This window comes from Pan troglodytes, chromosome 10 (genome assembly GCF_028858775.2).
Source record: "Pan troglodytes isolate AG18354 chromosome 10, NHGRI_mPanTro3-v2.0_pri, whole genome shotgun sequence".
NCBI classification, from domain to species: Eukaryota; Metazoa; Chordata; class Mammalia; order Primates; family Hominidae; genus Pan; species Pan troglodytes.
The window spans coordinates 86,602,283-86,628,851 of NC_072408.2; the positions used below are offsets into that span (position 1 = coordinate 86,602,283).

The 26,569-nt window shown below is 33.5% G+C and overlaps 1 protein-coding gene and 1 long non-coding RNA gene across 18 annotated transcripts in view; one reads left to right on the forward strand and one right to left on the reverse strand.

Annotated features, from left to right (window-relative positions):
* Nucleotides 1–18,736, forward strand: part of LOC107967589 (uncharacterized) — a 97,944-nt gene extending 79,208 nt beyond the window's left edge. For 3 of the 4 annotated variants that reach the window (XR_008538521.2, XR_008538522.2, XR_010148370.1), the window contains one exon: nucleotides 18,528–18,736. This is a non-coding gene — a long non-coding RNA (uncharacterized LOC107967589). Of the gene's footprint in view, nucleotides 1–13,938; nucleotides 14,152–18,527 lie in introns of all 4 variants that reach the window. The other variant, XR_008538523.2, reaches the window with a different exon arrangement.
* PPP1R12A (protein phosphatase 1 regulatory subunit 12A) overlaps nucleotides 1–26,569 on the reverse strand; it is a 161,426-nt gene that overhangs the window by 32,754 nt on the left and 102,103 nt on the right. For 10 of the 14 annotated variants that reach the window (XM_001163581.6, XM_009425902.5, XM_016923913.4 and 7 more), the window contains exons 4-12: nucleotides 25,873–26,032; nucleotides 21,856–22,000; nucleotides 15,651–15,725; nucleotides 14,613–14,701; nucleotides 14,309–14,466; nucleotides 10,927–11,051; nucleotides 3,354–3,569; nucleotides 2,044–2,138; nucleotides 790–894 (exon numbers count right to left, since the gene is read on the reverse strand). In XM_001163581.6, the coding sequence (XP_001163581.2) occupies nucleotides 790–894; nucleotides 2,044–2,138; nucleotides 3,354–3,569; nucleotides 10,927–11,051; nucleotides 14,309–14,466; nucleotides 14,613–14,701; nucleotides 15,651–15,725; nucleotides 21,856–22,000; nucleotides 25,873–26,032 (1,168 nt within the window). The remainder of the gene's footprint in view (nucleotides 1–789; nucleotides 895–2,043; nucleotides 2,139–3,353; nucleotides 3,570–10,926; nucleotides 11,052–14,308; nucleotides 14,467–14,612; nucleotides 14,702–15,650; nucleotides 15,726–21,855; nucleotides 22,001–25,872; nucleotides 26,033–26,569) is intronic. The other 4 variants (XM_054664527.2, XM_063786928.1, XM_063786930.1 and 1 more) reach the window with 1 other exon arrangement.

The window sequence follows — 26,569 nt, forward strand, 5'->3', positions numbered from 1 at the left end:
TGTGTTCCTAAATACACCACCAGCTCCAGCACCAAGAGTTGCATCTACAACTTGCTAGAGTTTAGACGATTTCACTTAATTCGGTAGTGTATCATTTTAGTGCTTCCTCCCAACTTTCTCAACAAGACAAAGATGATCTGATATTTCATATTTTTGAAACTATTCCACACCATATGGTCATGCCAGGCTGAGCCTGAAAAACACACTTTGGTTTTGTATTACCCGGGGAAATCAAGACGTTGACATTTTTTTGAAGGAAATTATTTCAGCAATGGGTCAGATACCTCGGAAGTAACCAATGCCTACATGATACTTGTTCACATCTTATTCTTTTTGGTTGCTTTTAGTAAAGAAATTGTTTATAGGGCTTTTTTTCCTCTTCAATATGATACTACCAACATTCCAACTGAAGGCATTTCCATAGCTCTGAGTTCTAGGGCAAGCCAAATCTTTCCAGATCAACAATGACAACTAGATCCATTAAGACACTGGCCTGTTTAAGTTGTTCTAGTCAAGGAGTTCCTTCTAAAGGAGTTCCTTTTAAATATGTAACAATCCAAAAAACATTTCATAATATTTGAAGCTTAATTATATAATAGGCATAAGAACAAATTATCACCTATCTTTAAATATATATCCTGTGTTTAGAGTAAGTTTTAAACAACAAAAACTCGTATTTAATAAAAACACATATTTGTTTAAAATGATGTTAAACTGAGGGCTCCAAACAAATTGCCTCATATTTTTATAAATGAATACATAAAAACCACTTAAGAATAGTATTATTACCTTTTATGATACGTTGATCCTTCATTAATTGAGCTATTTTTTTTAAGATCATCTTCCCATTTTCTCCTTGTATATGAACTACTTGTTCGCAAACTTGAAGAATCTCTGTTAAAAGAACACCCTTCAGATTCTGGTACATAATTTTAAAATAGGATTAAGAAAGCTGTACACTAGTAAATATTAGTATAAGCTGAAACTAGTAAAAACCTTTGGGAGGACACTTAGGAATACTAATCAAGAAGATAAAGTAATTTCAGTACTAAGATTATACCCTAAGGTATACTTTTTCCCCTAAGTATGGGGGAAAATTCAGATATTTATAGAAATATGCTTTTTGATCACAAAATATAAAGTAGGGTAGATGCTTACTTTAACCGCAGAAGATCTACTTTATAGTATGTTATGTGCCGATAAAAAAAATGCTTATTAAGAATATATATTAACATAGAAGACTGCTTATGAGATCTTAGGGGAAAAAAATAAAAAATTAGATATTATAACATGATTACAAGTATATTAAAAAGTTATTGGCCGGGTGCAGTGGTTCACACCTGTAACCCAGCACTTTGAGAGGCCGAGGCGGGTGGCTCACAAGGTCAGGAGTTCAAGACCAGCCTGGCCAAGATGGTGAAACCCCGTCTCTACTAAAAATAAAAAAATTAGCCGAGCAGGGTGGCAGGTGCCTGTAATCCCAGCCACTTGAGAGGCTGAGGCAGAGAACCACTTGAACCTGAGAGGTGGAGATTGCAGTGAGCTGAGATTGCGCCACTGCACTCCAGCATGGGTGACAGAGCGAGACTCTGTCTCAAAAAAAAAAATAAAATAAAATAAAAATAATTAAATTAAAAAAAAAATTCTATAAGCTGAAAAACAGGAAGAAACTAAAATATTTAAACAATATTTAAACAAAAATATTTAAAACAAACTAAAATGATTAAGGGCTTTCCTTCCCTTCTTCTTTCCCCTTTCCTAAATGTTCCGAATATTTAGAGAACTCGTACTAGTTTGTGACCTTATCTCCTCCCACTTTCCCCTTACTCTGTTTCAGCCACATCTTCTTTGCTATTATTTCATGAACATACCAAGCCTGCACCTCCTCAGGACTATGTACCTGGTATTTTCTCCTTCAGGAATATCCTCCATCTCTTCCCACAATACATATCCGCACATAACTACAATGCTCATGTATTAACTCTAATGCTAGATAATAAAGATTTTATAGTGAATGCATAAAGCAAATCAAAATAAACTCACCTGTTTTCTTTCTCTTCAATGTCAGATGTACTGGCTAGTCGTCTTGGTATTGTAGGTGCAACATATGCAAGCCTAGTTCCTTTACTATCTTTCTCCTACACAACAGGGAAAAAAATAGGTAAAAATTAATTTGGGTACTGGCTATAGGCAATGCTAAAAGTATTAAGAAAAGGTTATTCAATAATTATAATTACATAGCTATCACAGTTTACAGTATTTCAACAATTCCTAGCTGAACTCTAAAATTAATGTCAATCAATAATCAGCCTGTTCAAATTAGTTTTCTTTCTCTTTTAGCCTGGAATCAGATAATATTTTACTAAGAAAGGAAAAAAATTTCTCCAGATTTTAATGACTTTTTCTAAAACTTCTCTAACAGATTAATACTGTGTCATAAGCTGAAATATCTTTATTTCTTCCAGAGAAATAAACTTTCAAATATGGTTCACTGAGAGGTCTCAAGCATTTATATTATACAAGCTATTTAGAACCTTGATAATCAATGCTCTCAAATACATCAAAATAGTCAAAACAAATATTATTTAAATTATATTTATCCAAATATGGCTAAGAGTGTGTAGTGACAATGACACTCTGATACATTCCTAGTAAGCTGGCATAAAATACCTGGAAACCAACTGCACAGTAAACTGATAAAAAAGCACAAATATTAGAATTACTTGATGAGAAATTTCATCTGAATTTCTGATATAAGGAAACATTTCTAAGTATAGAAAGAAAACTGTATGGGCAAAAAATAGTCCAAGCACTGAATATGCTGTAGAAATAAATACTAGTATTGAATAAACTGTGGTACATCCTATATAATGCAGTATTAATACTGCCTCTCAAAATAGAGTTATTAAATTTACTCATTAAGACAAAGTTGCTTGTAATATGGTAGATGAAAAATCTGGTATTTTTTTTCAGATACTGAATAAATGTAACTTATGAGTATACTAACATTCTAGAATAAATGTGTTCCTGTTTTTTAAACTTCAGAAAGCTTCTTGAATCATAATAAACAAAATAAGCCTGCTCCTTAATACAGTTCTATTATAAATTCTCAAGTAAGATAATAGATTCCTTTAACAGAGTATAGTCCCATAATTTATGTTTTAGGCAAATACATCTGATCTTTCCAGTATTTATAATTCTGTATAAATTACATTTGTCTTATGTAATTCATTAAGGTTAATTAACTTGATACCTAGATCTAAAGATAACTAGCAGAAAATCTACCAGATTTGATGTTCCTGGAAAAGAAATCATAAGAGTTTTCATAGAAACCAGACTGTGAAATAGATTACCTTTTCTTTATTATCCAAAGAGGAGGAAAGTCTGGGACTTGAAGCTGAACGTGTAACACCTGCAGTATCTTTTTCTTTCTGACCCTCTTTAGATGCTGTGATTTCAGCAAGTGCACCATAGCTGCCCGTCTTTCTAAGTCCTAACCTCCAAGTTGCAGGAGACTCATCTTTTCTCTCTTCTTCTTTGGGAGAAATTTTTGTAGCTGTGGTTGGAAACTGTGTTTATTTTATTTTTTAGGAAAAGAAAAAAGAATTTTTAAAGCTGATCAGTCCTTAAATTGGAAACAATAAGTTTACAGATAATATATTTAAAATTATGGTTTACAGTTTCAGGATAAAACACTTTTACTACATAGGTTAATGTCTTAGTAAAAAATGTAAAGATCTAAAAATTTTAAAGAAATAGACTACCTTCCTAGGGGTTAGACTTAAGAAAACACACTACACACTTTATATCACACAGAAAAATTATGATGCAAATACAGAAAACAGAAATGAGCACACCATAAGGACTTAAAACCATGCATCTTTGGAACCAATTTATATTAAACTTGTTATGTTGTAACCTAATATAAATTCTTGCACATAGAAATGCCTCACCATAGATTTTTCACCCTTACTGGGCACAAGAACAATGCCAGTTTTGCGCAAGCCCTGCCTCCATGATGCAGGATCTACTGATTCCACCACAGGCATGATAGGAGCAATGAAATCATACTAAAGCCAATTAAAATAAGACAGGTAAAGAGATAAAGATTGAAAGCATGAAAACAGAAAAGGGAAGTTATGAACAAAAAATATTTTCTTCATTTTAAAATAATTTTATAATAAACCCCAATAATTGGGTAATGATCCAATCTTTAAAAGTCACTGGGAACAAGTTCTAATTTTAGCATGAGATAATCTGAAAAAAATCTAATAAACTTCTAAAGCAATTAAAGGCATACAGAGTAGATAATATAGCATGTGACTGAACAAACTACTGCACATGAATTTTGTTTTTAATCCATGTATATACTCTGGTTAAAAAATTTTGTGTCCAATATAATCAACAAAAACTAGTAACTGATATTTTTCCAATTATAATACTTTTTTTTTTAACATCACAGCCTTAAATTTACTGATTTCCCCACCAAACATTAACTATTTCAACTATAATAAAAACTAATTTTATGTACAAATATTTATGCTATCTTAAGGGCTTTCCAACAACCCTAAAAATGCAACCTCTGTTATCCTTAGATCACTTCATCAACTTCACTTCTAGAATTTCTATACTCAACCACAGTTAACTATATAGATTGGTGAATACAGCAACTAACTAGTTGCCACAAGCATAGGGTATTAATAATTTTTTAAAAATCATTTCTTTCATATCTATTGCCAACATTTGCTATAATTAGCAGGTTAACAGGGCTTGTTAAAGCTCCCATGATGATGCTTGAGGGCCACTTCATAGACAAAACTGTTATAAAGATATACCTCTGGTACTTCCAGTAATGAATTGCTATCAATAGGGTCTAAGCATTCCTCAGTTCCTAAAATGTGCACCAAAGTGCTCCAGAGTGTCACAACAAAATCACGGGGGCTCTGTAGAATATTTTAAAGTTTTGAGAGAAGCACAGTGACATCTCATAGACACTGCACATACTGCCATTTTGATCACATTTCCATCAAACTACTTAATGAGACAAACAGGCAATTCCTTTTGCCAGTGGCACTGTGAAAAAATCCTACCCAACACTAGGGGCTCCAATGACCAAGAAAGTTTGCGAACTCTAATATTCTGTGCAATATGATGGGTACTGAGACAGCTGCTTATTGATTGGTGAGGTTACAGGGCTACACTGTAAATGCTAGGCTTTGTGGAACACAGATAATATTAATACACAAATGATTGAGTGTGGCTGTAACCAATAAAACTTTAGGGACAATGACATTTTTTAAATTTTTTTTCTCCAACCAGTTTGCTATACAAAAACAGGTAATGGGCTAGGTTTGGCCCACCAGCCATAGTTTGCCAACACCCACATTAGGTCTCCCACCTCCTCAAAAAACAGAAACAAAAAAACAAACAAAAAACCTGGAAACAAACGTTTTTTCCCCCATTATAAAACAGCCAGAGATCAGATAACATTTATTGTTATAAATGAAGCTAACATTTATTGTTATAAATGAAGATAACATTTAACAAATATTTACTAGTGTGTGACCCTCAGCTAAGTGCTTCACATGGGTTATCCTGTTTCAACCTTATAATTACCCAATGAAATACTACTATTACTGTTATTTTAGAGTTGAGAAAAACGAGGCAGTACTATCTATCAATTTTGAAATGGGCATTTGTTACGCTGTAATGGCTGATATACCTCCACTCTGCCCAACATGAATTTGGATTTAAGTACTGCTTTATATGTCTAAAAGCACCTTTTAATTGTACTTGATACATAAAATAAACCCTTCCTGAAATACTTAACTATACCTCCTCCTCCATTAAACTCTCTTTGGCTTCTTTTACTGGATGCTATCTTGACCTTCTTTTTCTTTTTATTCTGACCATTCCTTTTCTTGACTGACTCTGTGTGCGTGTGTGTGTGTGTGTATGTGTGTGTATACAACGTTCCTTATACAGGGTGTGTGTGTGTGTGTGTGTGTGTGTGTGTACAACTTTCCTTGTGCTAGCCCTTCCAGAGCCTGCTCTTGGATCTCTCATATTCTCTTTCTACTTTCTTCTCCTGGGGGGTTAGGAGGAGGGTCTTTACTTCCTCAGGCTAAATATTAATTGTAGTCAGCTTATTCTCAAATGTGTTGTTCTCCAGTCCAGTCTCCTAAATTTCCAGTCCTAATTTTACCTGTAGAGTGGACAATCTAGAATTATAACTGAAAACTTGAAACTCAGTATGTCTAAAATAAAACACCTTTACTTCCAAACCATCTCTCCTTCAGTTCCCTAATTCTGTTAATGGCACTAAGTATATCTCTTCAATCTCCTGTTTCAAACTTCACAATTATGTTAGACCTTCTCTGTCATTTTCCTCCATCCATAAATTAGAGGTCAAGTCTCTAAATCTCCTCTCCTTTATAAGCCCAGAGTCACTTCTCTAGTTCATATTCTTATCATTGTGGGCAACTTCAATGACTTTCTAATAAACCTTTTCTCAATAAGCCTCTCATCTTCAAATCTGTACACTGCTGTCAGAATAATATTCTATAAAGAATAATTCTCTCCATGGCATTGTTCAAACATCTTCCACGACTACTACTTATCAAAAAGATTATAAAAGTGTTATCCTACAGTTGAAGACATCCTGCAATATAGCTCTACTTTTCCTGTTTACTTTGTATATATGCACCCTATAAATCAATCAAATGGAACAATTCATTTTTCCTGCGACAGTATTCCATATTATCCCCACTTGCTCATATTGTTTTTCTTCTCTCCCTTTCAACAAGTTTTACAAGCCCTTCTTCTCTCAGGTGGAGTACTACCTACTTTAAGATTTATCTAAAATGTCCTGATTCTATTACCTTAAGTCAAATATAATTTCTTCTCCTTTTAAATCATGCTACATCTGTACATTTCGATTGGACTACTTTATATACCCACAGCACATAGCAGTCTTTTGTTAAATTATTAGCTATTACATTGAATTCAATTAACCAGAACACTTAATTCCATAAAAATTCTGATTTTTTACCATCAAGTAAAGAAAATGCCATTTACATTTTATTGGAATGTACACCCATATAGAAGAATAGATAATCTGCTTTAGAGATCCCAACAATATTTATTTTGACTAGAGAGGCTTATATAAACTTGTTAGTTAACAATTTTAAGCACAAAATCAAACTGATGGTTTTATAGATAACATCTCCACAAATCATCAGCTTGATATTGCTACAGAAACAGTTCTTTAATTTCAGTGGAAGGGTTAAAGAATTAAGGAAAGATCATTTAAAGTAAACACATCTATCTTTCACCATAGTTAACCCAAGTTATTAAAAGAAAATAAGCATGTAAAACTGTTTCGTGTGCTTCCATTTTTGTGATCTGTCTTGCCATGAACACAAGTGCACACATACATAGTTTATGTACTGGGGTAGGAAGCTGGAGAACTTGATAACTTTATCTAAATATTAGAAGTGGAGTCATGACTGGGAACCTAAAAACAGATAATTGCAAAACCTTTTAAGATGCAATTAGAAATTAACAATCTGTTAAAGGAAATTTAATGTTAGGTCACTAAAGTTACAGATAAACTTGAAACAATTTTTAAAAATACTAATATGCTAAATTAAAGTAGATACAGGAGTATAAGAATCACTGAATATAACAGGTTTTAAAAGTCATACAATATTGATAAGAAGACTCCCTCTTCGGCTGGGCATGGTGGCTCATGCCTGTAATCCCAGCACCTTGGAAGGCTGAGGCGGGTGGATCACGAGGTCAGGAGATCGAGACCATCCTGGCTAACACGGTGAAACCCCGTCTCTACTAAAAATACAAAAAATTAGCCAGGTGTGGTGGTGGATGCCTGTAGTCCCGGCTACTTGGGAGGCTGAGGCAGGAGAATGGCGTGAACTTGGGAGGCGGAGCTTGCAGTGAGCCAAGATCGTGCTACTGCACTCCAGCCTGGGCAACAGAGCAAGACTCCGTCCCAAAAAAAAAAAAAGAAAAAAAAAAAGACTCCCCCTCTTCATTAAAAAAAAAATTTCAGGCCAGGCACGGTGGCTCATGCCTGTAATCCTAGCACTTTGCAAGGCCGAGACAGGTGGATCACCTGAGGTCAGGAGTTTGAGACCAACCCAGCCAACATGATGAAACCCCGTCTCTATTAAAAATACAAAAATTAGCTGGGTGTGGTGACAGGTGTCTGTAATTCAGCTACTCAGGAGGCTGAGGCAGGAGAATCACTTGAATCTGGGAGGTGGAGGTTGCAGTGAGCCAAGATTGCGCCACTGCACCCCAGCCTGGGTGACAAGAGTGAAACTCTGTCTCAAAAAAAAAAAAAAAAAAAAAAAATTCAAAATTTTTACACATGATCGTTTTGAATAAAATTTGGTTACAAAACTTTAAGAACAAAGAAACAATATAATCTTCAAAGTAAGTTATGGTGCTTGAAACTGAGAATAAAGTAGTTTCTAAATATGCAAATTTAGAAGCAGATGTTATTATATTAGCTTAATTACAGAATCAAGAGTGATTTTGAATAAGAACTTTCACAGCCAAGAGATTACTGGCCCACTATACTAACAGAGGTTATAAAGTATTTCTTTTCAGTTAGGGCATTAGGTATAAATTGAGAACTACATTGCCATAAATGTTGGCTATATGTGAGAAAAAGAAAAAGAAAATTGAACACAGGAAGTTTACCGTAATCATTTGACTGTAGTAGGAAAGGGATTACTTAGCCAAATACCCAAAAGATAGCCAGTGCTGGGTGCAGTGGCTCACGCCTGTAACCCCAGTACTTTGGGTGGGCGGATCACAAGGTCAGGAGTTCGAGAATACCCTAACATGGTGAAAACCCATCTCTACTGAAAATATAATTAGTCAGGTGTGGTGGAGGTGCCTGTGATCCCTGTTACTCAGTAGGCTGAGACAGGAGAATCGCTTAAACCTGGGAGGCAGATGTTGCAATGAGCCAAGATCGTGCCATTGCACTCCAGCCTGGGTGACAGAGCAAGGCTGTCTCAAAAAGAAAAAAAAAAAAAAGATAGCCAGTTTCTTGCCTAGGTATTCCAGGGAGATGGAATTTCTGATAACATTATAGTCTAAACAGATCAAAAGATGCAGGAATGAATTTAGTATTCACTGAAGAAGTACATGGGGGTCCTAGAAGTAAAATAAACTTTAATTAAAGCAGTTTATAGTGACGCTAGTTATAGGATGATTAACAGTCTTCAAAATTTTGCAGACAAACTGCTTTTAGAGAATTTCTTAACTAAAGCATACATAATTATTATCATATGAACATGAGTTCTAACTGAATTCAAGAAGCCCTCAGTTTTGGAATATATAAGGTAAGATAAGTGATTCATACAGTTTCTCAATATTCAAACTATGTACCAATGAAACCAAGACGTTTCTACCACTAATAATTTACATTACTGCCTTCCTTGCGAAGTTTGAGAGAAGGATTATTACTAACAGCAGGGATTTTTTTTTTTATTCTGTAGTTTATGATTTCAAAAAGATCTATATTTTGACCACCTAAAGCCAAATCCAAATATTGGCAAGACTGACAACACAACAGAAATGCTGTGAGGATTTAAAAACCAATCAGTCCTTAAACTCATGCACATAATGTCAAACGAGCAACAAAATAAGAAGTTCAAAGGCAACTAAACACAATGTACAATCCAAGTGGACCCCTGATTTTAAAAAACAAAGACTCAAAGGACAATTGGGAAAATCTGGGTATATTAGTTATTAATAACATAATAGTATTATACCAAAGTTAAATTTCCTAAGTGTGATTATTTTGAGAATGAAGGATAATAGCCTTGTACTAGGAGATACATATTGACATATTTAGGCATGAAGTGTTATGATTACTGCAATCAATTTTTCAAGGGTTTGGTTAAAAAAAAAGGTATGTGTGGACAGAGAGGGAAATGATAAAAAAAGATAAAAAAAAGGACGGGTGAAGAGAAATCTTTGAAAAGAGACTAGTAGGTCAAACATAAACAAACAAAAACTCTTAATTGTTAATTTGGGTTAAAAGAAAGATAGGTTCCAGAGAAGCAGGAAAACGTAAAGTCTTAAAAAGATTAACACACTAACTGGAAAACACTGCTTCGGTGGAGAGAAGAGACGAGAGGGATGGAGAACAGACAGAGAACAGAAAGAAGAGAAAGAAATGAAACTAACATTTTGAAAACACACTCAGTTTACTGGCCAGGCTATCTCAACCAATCCTTACAATATTAACTGTATTTCTCTTTATTTTATTTTGTTATACAAAAGGAAGATAGTAAGTAACTTGCTCAAGGTCATAACAACTAATAAGGTAGAGTCAGGAGCTCATCTCTGGTTTATCTGACCTCAGAGATCATGCTCCTACTGGCATACCAAAGTTGCCTGCCTAGCGCTTTGTACTATGAGTTTAAAAAATTTAGATTCTAGTTCTCTCATTGACTTGTGGTAGTAGTATTTGTAACTTACCCGTGTGTGAAATTATCAACATGCACACCTCTACTTAATAGAGATAAAGGATATAAAACCTGAGCTTCCCAAAATAAAAGTTCAATAGAAAAAAAAAAAAACTAATACAATCACTGATTTTAATATTACAAAAATTTTTATCTTTCTGCCATTTATTATCAACTGTATGTAATATTTGTTAACTACCAACTGTAATATCAACAGTAATATCAATTGCAAAAAGGATAAAAAAACATGATTCAGAAGAAATCTCATTCAACTTAGAAACATAAATACATATTTATATTCTGAAATCTTACATAGTTTTGCAACAGACTATAAAAATTCAGAATTACTTTAATGAGTTAGTCCAAGTGGTACATAAATAGAATACATGTATTTTCAGCAAATACAATTTTGGCTTACCTTTTTAATAGGTGATGTAGGTGTTGCTTGACCTGATGACACAGTAGGTGTTGTAACAGCTACAGGAGCTGCTTGTGTACTAGAAGTGTTGGCATTAGTTACAGAAGCCAGGGGTTTTGTCTTATCTATTAAAGACAAACAATTAAGAGTCAAGATTCCATATATATTTGGTCTCAATGGCTGGGAAAAAATCATTTTATATTCCATTTTTGTTTAAGGTTTTGTTAACTAAAAGTCTTTCCCCACTGTGATTCCTTTTCGCAAGTCAGTTTTTCAGGGAGCTTCTAGACTTGTCTCTATATATATGCTGAAATAAATAGTTAAGATAATAAAGATACACAACAAAGCTTCTGACAATAAAACGCACAAATAGAATCTGACTTCTGTACTTTTAAAATGAAGAAAATAAAAAGAAATTTAAGATTTAAAATTTGAATGCATGAATGCAATGTAACTAAAAACTTAACAGTAGCTATGCAATTTTCTAATGGATAAACAACTATTATTACTGATCTAAAACTGATGGTTCCTCTTTAATCAAGGAAATCTAAAAGTGCTTTTGTCAATAATTACCTTACATTCCTGTCAAACAGTATGGTTAAATGTCCCAAAGAGCATGTCTTCCCACTCCTAAAAAGTCTAAAGTTAAATGGGCACAATATCATCTTCTTGGAAAATAATCCACCTAACTGTGTAGAGAATCAATCAACAAATAATAAGTGTCCCCATTCTTCAAGTAGTGCCCTAGGTACTAGGGATATATCAGCCAATGAAAAGACAAAATACCTTCACTTGCAGTCTAGTAGGAGATATAAATAACAAATAAGATAAACCCCATGTACCACCATCCAACTTATTTATTTACTTTGAGACAGGGTCTTGTTCTATTGCCCAGGTTGGGGTACAGTGGCATGATCTTGGCTCACTGAAGCCTGTTACCCAGGCTCAAGCGATCTTCCCACCTCAGCCTCTTGAGTAGCTGGGACTACAGGTGTGTGCTACCACACCTACTAATTGTTGTATTTTTTTTGTAAAGACAGGGCTTCCCCATGTTGCCCAGGCTGGTCTTGAACTCGTGAGCTTAAGCAATCCTCCAGACTTGGACTCCCAAACTGCTGAGATTACTAGCATGATCCACAGCACCCAGCCCCACCATCCAACTTACTTTGTAAATGTTATTAATATTGCTGTAGTCTTTCTATCCATTTGATTTCAACAAAGAACAAAAAAATCCTAGAAGAAAGAACCCTAAAAGCAAAAATGTACTCTTCTTTCTCATTTTCTCAACTAACTTTCACAATTGTAAATTGTTTGAAAGGTAACTAAAACTTATGGTTGCACTCTCATTTTTATCTGCTTTATGAGAAGAGAAAGAACACTGAAGAAAAACTGTTTTGGCAAATTATTTATTTTACAAAATTCAGCAAAATAGTTATTTTACGTCAAATAGTTTCCCAAGGAAATAACCTTACAAAAAGTAGAAAGAACAAATGGTTTACAAATTGTCAAATTAAGCTGTAGCGCTACAGGGAAATGGCTGCTTTCTCAAGCTTTCCAAATAAAGTATGATAAAGCCTAGCTGATATTAAAAGAGTGAGAGGAAAGGAACCACACAGCATTTACATGGGTTAATTCTTGAGACAGTCAAATTTTCCTGGCACAACTGACCACTAGCAACAGGAAGAACAAAATTATCATAGTACAATGCTTAAAAGGAACATTTAAAGTTAGCTCAGTGAGAAACTGAGTAGAGAGCAATTAGTACGTTTCAATTCCAAACCGGGAACAAATACAATGCAATTTGATGGTAATTAGTTATACTTAATAGAATACTAGAGTTTTAAGAACCATCTAGGTCATATAGCCCGATTTTTCTCATTTTATAATCAAGGAAATTCAACCAAAAGATAGCAGAAGATTTGCTGGTTAGTGCTAAAACTGGCCTAAGGTCTCTTGTTTGTTTTAAATAGTTCCTTGGTGTCTAACATTGAACAGTGACTTGTATACAAACAAGGGCTAATGAAGAAAAAATTTAGTGATGAACAAAAACCTAGAAATCTTTGAAAGAGATGCCTGGACTTCTAGTTCTTGAATTATACTACATAAGTAGTAAAAGACTTAAAATACAAGTTAGGAGATCTGGGTGCAAGTCTTGGCTCTCTTGTGCACATAGTTTAATTTGTAATGATATACTTGACTACAGACTGAGAGCTAAGTAATGTCTCCCAGGGAGGAGATTAACTGCATAAAAATAACTTTAGGCTATAGGTTGAGCACAATGGCTCATGCCTGTAATCCCAGCACTTTGGGAGGCTGAGGTGGGAGAATTGCTTGAGGACAGGAGTTCAAGACTAGCCTCAGCAAAATAGTTAACCCTACAAAAAACAAAAATAAAATTAGATGTGCATGGTAACATGTGCTTGTTGTCCCAGCTACTGGAGAAGCTGAGGAGGATCACTTGAACCCAGGAGTTTGAGAATAAGGTAAATGTTCATCAGAATGGAAACAGACATATTTAATAGAATACTATACAATAGCTAAAAAAAAAAAAATGCAGATCAAGTTATAGAAATAGATTTATGGACAAATATAAAAAACATAACTTTTGAGTGAAAAAAGATGTATAACAATTCCTACCATATGAAAAAAACACAAAACAATATTATAATTGTTATATGTTACATATGAATACACATATGTAAGACTATAAAAATGAACTAGAAGATTACAGAAAAAAACTCATGATAGTGACTGCCTTTGAAGGAAGGAAAGGGAAGCAGACTAGGGTGGGTGACTAAAAAAGACATCTATAATGTTTTAACTTCATTTAAGAAATTGAAGTAAATATGATTAAATGTCACAGTAGTTAAAGTCTTAAGTCGAGGTTGTTGGAATATGAATGTTTGTTTATTATACTTTTCTGTATCTTTAAAATTTCTCAAAACAAAGCAAATTCCCCCACACCCTCACAGGAAAGAGTTTTTACTCCATTCCTACTTTACTATTTCTTAGGGAAAATTTGGGATGCTGTTGGGACCGGCATCCTGGACGTTTGGACCTCAGAAGGAACAGGAGCATTTCTCAATTGCTGAGAACCCACTCACAACCTATCTGTACCTAAGGAGTCTTAGAAGCCTCTGCAACTTCTTTAAATATAGGTCGGCAAAATGCAGAGGTGAACAACAGCCTCCAGATAATTAAATAATAATAAATTCACAACTATATGTAAGTTTCTAGCATTCACTGAAAGATAATTTAGTAGCGTGGCAGGTATCTAAACAAGTAGCAAATCAGTCTGAAAAATTTAAAAATTACGTCTCTTCTTGTCTTATTTTACACTGCCACAAAATTCAACGAAAATGCATTTATCTTTTAATTTTACCTGTTTCAGCTTCTGATTCCGAGTCATCTTCCTCATCTTCTTCACTAGAGCAGCTAGACTCATCCTTCTTTCCTTCTTCTTCTTCATCAACCTTTTCTTGTTCCAGAGATTCAATACGGGATGCATTTTTCTCTGGTTCAATAATCAACGTCTCTTTGCTGTTAAAGGAAAACAGTGTTCAAATGATTAGAAATACAAAAGGTTAAAATATATTCATTCTTCCCAGATCCACAATAATCATGCCTGTGGCCACTATGCCAACTCATTCACAAAAGTAACAAATGTACTTGAATATTTTACTCACTTTTTAAAGGTCTTCTGTGACTGATTATTGTCCATATTTGCTGTTGATTCAATTAGTGGAGATTTCTTGTCCCGTTTTTCACTATGGAGCTTTGTACAAAGTTATGCAAAGGAAAATAAGAAAACTATTAAGATACTATTACTAAGATGCAGAGTTTAAAATAATAACAAAGTAGTTTTTCAGACATTAAATAAGACAAAACAAAGAAAGAAATAAATTAAGTTTTACCTGAAAAGGAAAGAGCTTGAATAAAGAATGAAATAGGCTAGACAATTAAAAAGCTCCATGCAGGGCTAAGATGGATTTTTTACATCCCTCCAACTTTACTGAAAAAGTCGAGATCCACTAACCACTTAGGCTGGCTGAGGATATTTTACTTAAAGAACTGTTTCTGGCTGGGCGCAGTGGCTCACACCTGTAATCCTAGCACTTTGGGAGGCCGAGGCGGGAGGACTGCCTGAGCTCAGGAGTTCAAGACCAGCCTGGGCAACATGGTGAAACCCCATCTCTACTAAAACACAAAAAATTAGCCGGGCATGGTGGCGTGTACCTGTAGTCCGAGCTACTCAGGAGGCTGAGGCAGGAGAATTGCTCGGACCCGGGAGGTGGAGGCTGCAGTGAGTTGAGATCGTGCCACTGTACTCTAGCCTGGGACAGAGTAAGACCCCATCTCCAAAAAAAAAAAAAAACTGTTTTCTAGTGATATAACTCCTTGCTTATCTAGGACCTGCTATTGGATATATGAGATTTTATAGATTCCATCTTTTAAGTAAAACACTCTAATGAAATTATAAAAACGTTATTCTTGAGGACATATATGAGTATTCATTTTGAGAAGGGGAGGAAATAGAAATGGGGATAAGCAACACAAAAGGCTAAATATCACCACCCTTTATTCTCTTTCACTATCATTTAGTGAAACTTAAGGATAACTTAAAACCAAAAAGTACAAAACATCACAAGAATACTTTTGTAATTGTTTCAAATTCAAAGTTATTAAGATAAGTAATATAGGCAATTATTAGTCATCAAACATACCAGATTTTGTTTCTTTTGCAACTCTTCTAAATATCCTAAAATGTCTTCGTCTGCTACATCAAAGGCTGTTTGGCCCTACGTAGGAAACAAGGGGGGATGGTGATGGTCAAAAGTCAATAAATCATAAAATGCCTTCAGTAATTCTGTATAATTTTATATAAAGAAGTTGGATAACATTTTTTACAGTGGTTATAAATGATACAATAACTACTGTAAGAACATACAACTCTAAGGCAATGTATGTGAAATTTATGTGAGACAGAAGCTGAGAATATCTCCCCTTATTTTTTTGGTAACAGCTTTATTGAGATATAATTCATATACCATACAAATCACTCATTTAAAGTGTACAATTCAATGGTTTTATGGATATTCAGAGTTGTACAACTATCAAAATAACCAATTTCAAATATTTTTATCACCCTAAGAAGTAGGAACATACCCTTTAGTAGTCACTGTCTGCATCCAGCCCAAGGCAACCACTAATCTACTTTCTGTCTCTATAGGTCTGCCTATGCTAGGCATTTCCTATAAATGGAATCATACAATATATGGTTCTTTGTGACTGGCTTCTTTCACTCTATATGTTTTCAAGGTTCATTCATGTTATAGCATGTATCACTTCATTTCTTTTGATGAATAATATTCCATTGCATGATATATACAGTTTGCTAATCTAGTCATCAGGTGGACATCTGCATTTTTTTTTCTTTGCCTATGATGAATAATGCTGCTATGAGCATTCATATACAACTTTTGTGTGGACACCTGTTTTCATTTTCTTCAACATACAGTTAAGGGCAAAATTACTGGGTAATTTAACCTTTTGAGACTTTTTCTTTTTGATGACTTCCTAAAACTTAATTAACTTCTTGGTAGAGTAATAAAATTAAAAATATATATATGTTTAAGCTGTTTAACATTCAGCCAGCCACAGGTATGGCTTAATTTTTAAAATTAGTCCAGATGAACATATGTCAATCCATTTTAATTCACTGTGAAAGAGAAAATTTCAAAGAGCTGCTGACTAAACATAGTAAGAATATTTCCTGCTGCCTGCATTAGTCCTTATAATAGCCCTACTGTACAAGTTTCCAGGATGCTTACAAGTTCATTATTTAGAATATAGTCTTCTTTGTATGTTATCCAGTATATGATCCTTTCACAGAAAAAAAATGTTTTTAGCAACAAAAAATATAATTCTGAAAGGAAGTTAAAATTTCTTAATAGTATTCCTATATCCACAACAAGATCAGAATGGATAAGAAATAATGGCTTCTAAAATCACATTAATTTTTCCATTTAGAAACAAACAACAAACCTCGTTTCTATACCAACATCAGGATGTTAACATGTATTCAGAAAGGAGCTAATTTCCAAACACTATAAAACAAACTATAAGCTAGCCAATATCTGAGCTAGTTTTCCCATTGTCTGTTAATAAAATAAAAAGTCATTGTCTATGAAAGGTATCTTTTTTTTTTTTTTTTTTTTTTTAAAGATAGGATCTTGCTCTGTTACCAAGGTTGGAGTGCACTGGCATGATCGTGGCTCACTGCAGCCTCAACCTCCTGGGACTCAGGTGATCCTCCCACTTCAGCCTCCTGAGTAGCTGGGACCACAGGTGCACACCTCCACGCCTGACTAGTTTTTGTATTTTTTTGTAGAGATGGAGTTTCACCATGTTGCCCAGGCTGGTTTTGAACTCCAGGGCTCAGGCCCACCTCCACCTCCCAAAGTGCTGGGATTATAGGTATGGGCCACTGTGCCCAGCCCTATGAAGTATATCTTCAAAGTATATAAAATACTGCTTTTTCAAAATAGGTGAGTATGTACATAAATTTACAAGATTCAAAAATACTTATCATACTTGCCTTTTCTTGCTAGAAAGTCTTACCAGTAGGAATTTAAGAGACAATCTATCCTTTCCCACTCAGTCCAAGATAAAAAGTTTTAGTTTTAACAAACTTTCCTGCCATTTCAATCTTGGGAAATAGAAGCCAAAATTTAAATTCCTGAAGAATAAATAGTTCTGAAATCAAATAACTGGCTCAAAACTTAAGGTGCCCTTTAAATTAGAAATACATGTTAATTCTAGTTTTGCTATATCATATGCTTTACATAATCAGTTCTAAAATGTTAATAATGCTATTTATTTAATGTAAAGTGTGTTTAAGATTATGTTATGTGGAAATAATTCAGTGACTTCTTTTTAAATATCATTTTAAGCATTATCAACCCTTTTCATGAATGAACTACCCCACCTTGAAAATGTTTGAACTGTAATTAAATTTTTCTAGCAGTTAAATGCAATGGAGTCACTTTAATAATCAAGGAACTCTCCTCTTTAAGAATAAGAAATTGGATCACCCTACTAACCTTTATTTTCACTTTCTCCCTTGATAAATGAATCTACTTTGCAAACAGCAGCTGATACACAATCAAATTAGAGTAAAATGTGGGCTATAAGAATTTCTAATTTCAAAAAAAGCACACTCATCAACTTAACTCATCAACTTAAACATGCTCTTTAAACAATCTGCAGCAGAGTTATAAAGCTAACAGTCGTGAAGTTATAAACATTATTTGGTTCTTAACTACTATAAGGCTATTATGCTTCATTGATAGAGTATAAACACATTTATAGTATATAAGCAGTGTCACTCAAAGCAACCAGGCAACAAATGAGGACACAATGCTGAGGTATGAGAACATAAAAACTTTATCAAGAGAACTATCTTAAAAGTAACTGCTTAAAAAAAAAATCAGTCCAATACATCTATTAAGAGTCACAAACACACTAGAGACATTATAAGTCTAACTTCATAGTTTCTTCATTTTTCTTTACTCACTTATTCTAACCAAATTTTTTTTTAGGTACAACCTCTTCATCTTCACAACAACGAATAATGTAGCTGGGACAAGTATCAGAATGATTCTCACTGTACAGATGAAGAAACTCAGTCTGCGTGCATGGTATTTGCCCAAGGTCATACAGGTCATTAAGAGAAAGTGGGAATACAATCTAGGTCTCTACTAGTGTGTCATTTTGTCTTTATCAAAAATAAAAATAAATTCAGATGGAATTAGGGTAAAAAAAATTCTTGTGTCCATTAATAGCAGAAATAGCTTTGTTATTCATTTAAATCTTTATAATGACAGTTATATTAATCTAAAAACTTGTCTGCTAACCATTGTATTAATTCGGTAAGAGAAATTCCAACCAGAAAAGCATTCTAGTCAATATTTAAAGAAAGAACAATATTAGATACATTCTAGTAAAGCAATTATTTTAATAAATTAAGAAAGCAAATAAAAACCTTTGTATTTAAGGTCTGTATCACGTAATTTATAATAATGAATTAAAATGACAGTAAATATGTATTACAGTTTGCAAATAATTTAAAGAAATGAAACTGAAATCTCTAAATATTTTTAGACCATTTCTCTCACTTCCATGTAGAAAGTTTCAGATTTTCTATATATTTGTTACACTTACTATATTATACATTATTTTCCCAAATCATGTTTTCTAGTACTAAATAATTTATCTAAACTCTGGTAGTACCTTAAGTGCACATCTTTAATATCGTTTTTAAAACAATTTAGTAATAATCTTCAATCTGTAAGTACTAAGGAAGGTATCCAATGACAATATAAATTCACATAGGCAGGCTTACATAATTAAGACAAAGTAATTTATTTTGACTGAACATGATGTATGACAATTTAAAATGTAGACAATAAAAACAGTCTAATTCATACATGCAAAGTTATGAAATTAAAATTTTAAAAATCAAGGTCTTAAAATAGAACTTCTCAAATGAAAAAAAAAGCCTTGTATTTGGATATATTTATGGCACAAAGTCCTTTAGAATGCTATAGACATTATGTAGCTCCTCACTATAAAAAGCAGTCTTTAAAATCTTGATTTTTAAAAGAAAAATATTTTGATTAAAATTTATATTTTTATAGCTTAATAGTATCTTGAAAAATAAAAGATGAGGAAACTAAAACGAAAAGAAGTTATAGAGGAACTTAGCAGAATAAAAAGATAAAACAATTTCAGGGTTTTAGGAATATATACTTGACTTCTCTGATCATGTTCCTGAATCCAAAAAACTTAATTTCACAGGGTCGTTAAAAGAATTGCATTAGGTAATATGTGTAAAAAAGGCTGAAAACCTTTAAATTCTATGTAAATATGAGGCACAATTGTTTCGGGTTTTTTTTTTTTTTTTTTTTTTTGAGCAGGGTCTCCTTCTGTTGCCCACTGCTGTGCAGTGCCACAACCATGACTCACTGCAGCCTTGAACTCCTGGACTCAAGTGATCCTTCTACTACCTCAGCCTCCCATGTAGCTGGGATTACAGGTGCATACCACAAAGCCTGGCTCACAATTCTTTTAAGATCACATAAAGATCTACTGAAATATCGAATGACAGATAAGGAGTAAATAAAATTTAGAGTGACATAAGGAGCTGCTACTATAGTAATTTTTTAAAAAAGGATATAAGGCAAAATAATTTTACACGCACTCCTCTGATAGCAAAATTATGATAAATTGTATAGCATAGGAATTAGACAATTGTTGGCCAGATGCCAATAAAATTTTTGTCATACATACAATATATTGTGTATGTTTCACTAGAATACTGATTCAGTAGGGGAAACACACCATGTTTCAACTTGTAAGTGAAATAATCCTTTTTGGAAACCATTTCAATTAATAAGCTTCTCTCATCTAGTTCTCATCCGGAGGCTACTGTTACTAAATGAACCAATTATCAGCACTGCCCATATGAATGGACATGTGGTAAAAGGTCACTGTTTGGGAGAGAAGAATGCAGACCAGAGTTCAGAGGCTAATAGGTATCCGCTAATCTTTTCAGAAAAAAATTTCTGAAGGGGAATTTCTACATGAAAAGAGAGGTAACACGACTTGCGAAGCTAAAATTAGCTGGCCTTTTACTTGAATAGTATCAATATTTATTTGTCTTCTAATGCTGATTACAAAACAACTATTATGATGAAAAACAACAGAGAAAGTAAATTATTGAAAGTTTTAACTAAAAATTCAACCCAAAGATTTTTGTATTTGTATATAAGTACAAACCAATCATTCCCCCAAATTTTTTTACTTTCCTTGAGACTTTTACCAATTCCTATGATTTTCATGCCTGCACATTTCTTATATAAAATATATTTTTAAATCAGTTAATGAAAACAAGATATTTAAAACTCTACTCCAAAAACAGCAAAAGAATTAGCCCTGTTTTGAATAAAGATGAGATCATTTTATGAATCTCTGCTACATAACCTATGATATTATCCTATAAAATGCAATATACAAGGAACATTCTATGGAAAGGTAATCAAACCCACTAGAGGAGACGTGTTTTGAGTTCTCCGTGATACTTATTACCTACCAACACAGAGTAGGAAGAGACTAGCAGGAATACTGGTGACTGGCTATTGACTGATAGTGTATCTAAAAAGGAGTAGAGGAGAGAAGTCTAGTTTAACAAGAAACTTGATAACCTGAATCTTTTCATGATTTTGTGAAAAACGCTTGTATGACATTTTCTCCCTCCCTCCTTCTACGTAATTGTGGTATTAAGTACATCATTTACCTCACTCAACTCAACTATTTTCTCATCTACAAAACTAGAAGACTAGATGATGTTGCATCTCAATGATCCCCTTTGGCATAAAACTTTATAGTTATATTTACTGTCATCACCTGCTGTAAGACCTCATTATTCATGTCACTTAAAGAATTCTATAAGCAAGCTAAAAGACCATCAGCTAAAGAATTAGAAACACACTTCTACATGTGTTCCAACTCAAAGGGGTGGCAGAAAACATTCACATAGGAATGCAACATTTTCTTAGCTTCTGAATTCCTAAGAACATAGTATTAATGCAAGTATCCAAATCTACTCTACATGTATGGCAATCTGATTACTGAAAGAGCAATACTTCTTTCTTTGCAGTACAAGGCCAGAACCACCTCATACGGTAGCTGAAAAGACTTAAACCATTAATTAGTAAGTCAGTTGGCTGAAAAAATGTTTTATACAGTTAATAAAAATATAATTATATAATGTAATCCTTATAACCTTTTGAGACTATATTTCTAAATATACTTTCTAAAACTATATTTCTAAAAGTTAAAGTATTAAAATACATTTAAAACGCCTACCACTTTGTTGACCATCTCCATATCACACAGATTGTCCACTAAAATTCGACATGCTTCTTCTTTACCCCAATGAGCTGCAGCATGAAGAGGTGTCCAGCCATCATAGTCTTTAATATTAACATCATAGCCTGCCTGTATTAAAAGTCTAAAGAAATTACAGTGAATTAGACAATCATTAAAATCTAGAAATAAACGATCATGATCAAAAGCTATCTACCATGCAATTTAACTACAATTTTCAGTTAATTTCTTTTCAGAATTCACATCCTTCCCCCTCAATGAATTAACTATGGCAAATACAAAGTAATTCTCAGAAAAAACTCGGAAAAAGAGGATCTTGAGTCGTTGCCATAATAATGCAGTTTTAATTAATTCCTAATGACTCTAAGTCTTATGGTTTGGTGTGACACTGATTAATTCTTGTTAATATGACTTGTAAGTGAAATTTTCACAGAAAAGCCCATAATTTTTCAATGTAAAATCGAAAACTGATGAATCACTTTGTATGTAAAACTGATTTATTGCAGGAACTATCATCTTCAGGTTTCCATATAATACATAATCTCGGGCTAAATGTGTTCTAAGAATACATTGGAATCAAAGAAACTTGTTTTGTAATATTTCTGTTGCCTTGAAATTAAGGAGCTGAAAATTTTCAAAGGAAAATGACAATCTTTTAAGAACAAAACAAAGCAAAAAACATATTCCAAGGAGTCGGATCTATTTTTCTGAGCAGTAGAAAGCAGATACTCCAATCATCAACAAGCTAAAACAGAAACACATTTTAATACAATGCAAAGAGTTGCATAAATTATGTTAGTATGCCCTTCTAACTACATACTGACAACAACCTTTATTTTATTTAGACATTAAGCTCACAGACAGCAAGGATGGGTCTATCAACTGCACATAGCATAGCCCCACACAAACAGGTGAACGAACACTAAATACAACTCATGAAATCTAGTTAACCTTTACCTCACTTTCCAAGATGTTGAGCTTGAGAAGGACCTTCTTTTTACCTACAGGAGGTGGTAGTGACAACTAATGTATAATCCCCCTTTATTTATTTAAGAACAAATCTGGTATTTCCTAACAATATCTAATACAGCTGTTTCTAATCCTGCCTCTGTAACGGAACCATCTGAAGGGCTTGTTTTTTAAAAATAGATTCCCCAGCTCACCCCAGTACTACTCAATCAGCATATGGAGAGATGGGCCCTGCTAATCTATATTCTTAATAAGTCCCCCATATGATTTTCATATCATTGCCTGTCACCTGCCTGCAGACCAACATTTAAGAGCCATTATCTAAAGAAAAGCTGAAAGATATAAGTCCAAAGAAATATCTCCACTGATATATATTATCAGAAACCTTATTAATAGAGGCAGAAACAATACTGGAATGTAAGAGAAAAATGCTGTTCCCCCTTAGGAAATATGAACAATAATAATGTTAAATATGCTGAGCAACATTTTTAAGTACTTAGAAGTCTGTCTGGAGAGAAAAAAGAGGTAAATTTTTTCAACATAAAAAAAGACAGTATCTATATTCAAGGAGCTTTTACTGGAAGTGAAACAACAACCAACTCTCAAGGATAGGTTCTATGAATAGACATGCAATGGGAGTACAAAACTGAAAAGCATCAAAATCAAATTGAAAGGAGTTGTGTGTGTTTGGGAGGGAGAGAAAATGTGAAGAAGGTTACATTTGAAACATCTTTTCTATTGATTTTTATTTCATATATGTTTTAACTTTCATAAGTAATATGTTCACAAAGTTAAAAAAAAAAGAATGAAAGGATACATAGGGACATCACTCTCTCACCGCTTTTAGCCAACTAGCTTGCCCTACCTCAAAATAACCATACTATTAATTTTTATTGGATCCTTACACAATGATTTCATGCATATATAAGCAAATACAATTTTAATTTTTTTTACAATAAATACAAATGATACATACTTGGATCCTTGATTTTGACATTTCATAATATACCCTAGTGTTCTTTCTACAACAGTATGTAAGGAGATTTCTCATTCTTGTTTTAATTGTTTCAGAATATGCCAGTGAAAGCATATACCATAATTTATTAAACCATTCTCTTATTCCTATTATAAACAATGCTGCTAGCACGTATCTTACTTCCCATGTGAGTGGGAATATCTGTAAAAAAACAAATTCCTAGAGGTAGAATCAGGGAACTAAAGAATAACTGTTACTTTGATTGAATTTGCTCAATTGTCATTTCTACTAGTAAGAGTGCCTTTTCCTACACCCTGTCAACAGGATGTCAAATGTTTTGATCTTTGCCACTTGACAGATGTAAAAGTGTAACTCATTGTAGCTTTATTTGCACTTAATTATGAATGAAGTTGAGCATTTTTTTTCATATGCTTAAGGGCCTTTAACTGATTCAAAGGATAGAGCAGAATTTGCCTCCAAGTTGAAGAGATGGTGAATAAAAGCATCCAGACAGAAACAAGGGAAGGCATTAAGACATCATGACAGAACTTCAATAGATATATGTAACTGGCACAATTCATACTTTAGGGGCAATGGTGGTAGCTTAGCTTAAAAGGGAAGACAGTGGCCAGATAATGAAGAACCTATGTAACTAAGTTGAGGAGTTTAAAATTTATCCTGATCCCCCCTAAGAACTAATAAAGGATTTTGGGAGCTTGGATAACCTAATTACAAAGATCATTTGGAAGCCATCCAGAAACCTATTTTGCAATATAACCCAGTACTCATATACATATTTACAGAAACAAGTGCTTTAAGAAACAATTCTTACCTTTATGTAATACTCTTTAATACTTTCTATTCTCAAAAAAAAAAAATGCTGTTGGCAACTCACAAAAGTTTTGGATTAGAGAGAAACAGGTGGACAAGAAAACTAATAAAAAGGCAACACTGCCATACTATTCTTAGGAAAAAGGCCTAAATTATTGAAGTTGAATAGAGATTGAAAAGAGGAGGCTGGGTGGTGATGGCTCAAGTCTGTAATCCCAACACTTTGGGAGGCTGAGGCAGGCAGATCACTTGAGCCCAGGAGTTCAAGACCAGCCTGGGAAACATGGTGGAACCTTGTCTCTACAAAAAATATGAAAATTAAGTGGGCGTAGTGGCACATGCTTGTAGTCCCAGCTACTAGAGAGGCTGAGGTGGGAGGACTGCCTGAGCCTCTGTCACCCAAGAGGAGGAAACTTGGGAAAGGTGACTCATATATTCTTTACTGCTTTTACTAATGAGTGGGAATAAGAAAGATTGATATTAGAAGCTCAAGTGAATTAGAAGCAATATATTAATAAAAGGTGCAGTAGATTTTGCTAAGTGCTGGTCTTACTTCCTTTCACATACATGTAAGAATAATTTTATATATTGAATAATACGCAGAATAATTTTCTTCATATAGTTGCCAATATTTGCATTGCAGAAGTAAAAATATTATTGCAACATAAAGAAGCTTTGTTCCAAGCAAATTTGCTAAACAATATACAGCCCTGTAGAGTCAAAGTTGCTTATGGCTTAATATTTTATAGCGTGCTAATAGTACTAAGTTCCAGTGTTCATGTAGTAAACAAGAAAACTGTATTTAAGATAAGTTACATGTAAATAAATATTCTGCAGGAATCAAGCTCTCAAAATTGATGGTATGTTCACAGGACATTGTTCTTAAGACTCACAAACCAGTTATCAATCTGGAACCTCAAAATGACTCTCTGTAGTGATTTATTAGGCCAAAAGGTCACAGAGAATAGGTGACTGACACTTAAATTCAACTTACTGGAAAATCACAACTGATTAAAAAATAGTAACAATTAGAGAGTTGAAAGAATTTTAGAACAAAAGCAATCATATTCAAAGTAGTTTTTCTCTTTCTTCCTGAAAACAGGCATTAAAGAACTCTTTTATGTTGCTTCAAAATAACGTTTGCAGGTATTTTAAGAAAAGGAACAATGAATAAAGAAGACAAACTAAAATAGAAAAACTCTGTAAAAAACAATACTTACTTTAAAACTTCCGTATAGCCTTTAGCAGCTGCAACGTGAAGTGCTGTACCTCCAGATTTTGCATGCCGGACATCATTTATATGACCACTATTTAGCCACTGCCTGGCATCTCTAAGCATGATCCGTTCTTCTTCCTTTCGAGCTGCTTCTATATCAACCCCTGATAAAATAAAAATAATTATTTTTATTTTTGCTTAAAATTGTTCTATGTTGGGAAATAAAACTATCCAAAACATGTCAAGTTTAAATAGAATTAAAAGTGAAAGTATGTCTTTTTTAAATGGGCTGCTTATAACAAGTTGGTTAAACTAAAAAATGTGGGGATATTGTAGACCTTATATTAACTTTTTCTACTTATTACTTGGTTTTTGCTTCACAATACTATTTTGATCTTATTTTTCCTTTCTGATTATTCTTCTTGTTTTTTAAAAACTTGAACATTTCCTAAGGTATAAGCATCCTTTGGGCTAAATTTTTTTTTTAACAATTATAATGAATAAGTCTCAAATTTCTATCTACTGTTTTGATCTGTTCTATGAAATCTAGCCTAGCAGGTACAAATGTTTACTGAATGCTTCAACTTGGAGGTCCCGTCTTCATCTAAAATATATCATACCTTAAAATAGATTATTTCTCTAGCAAACTCCCTTCATTTCCTTTTCCAACACAGTACATTCTTCATACCATTAAAGTTATT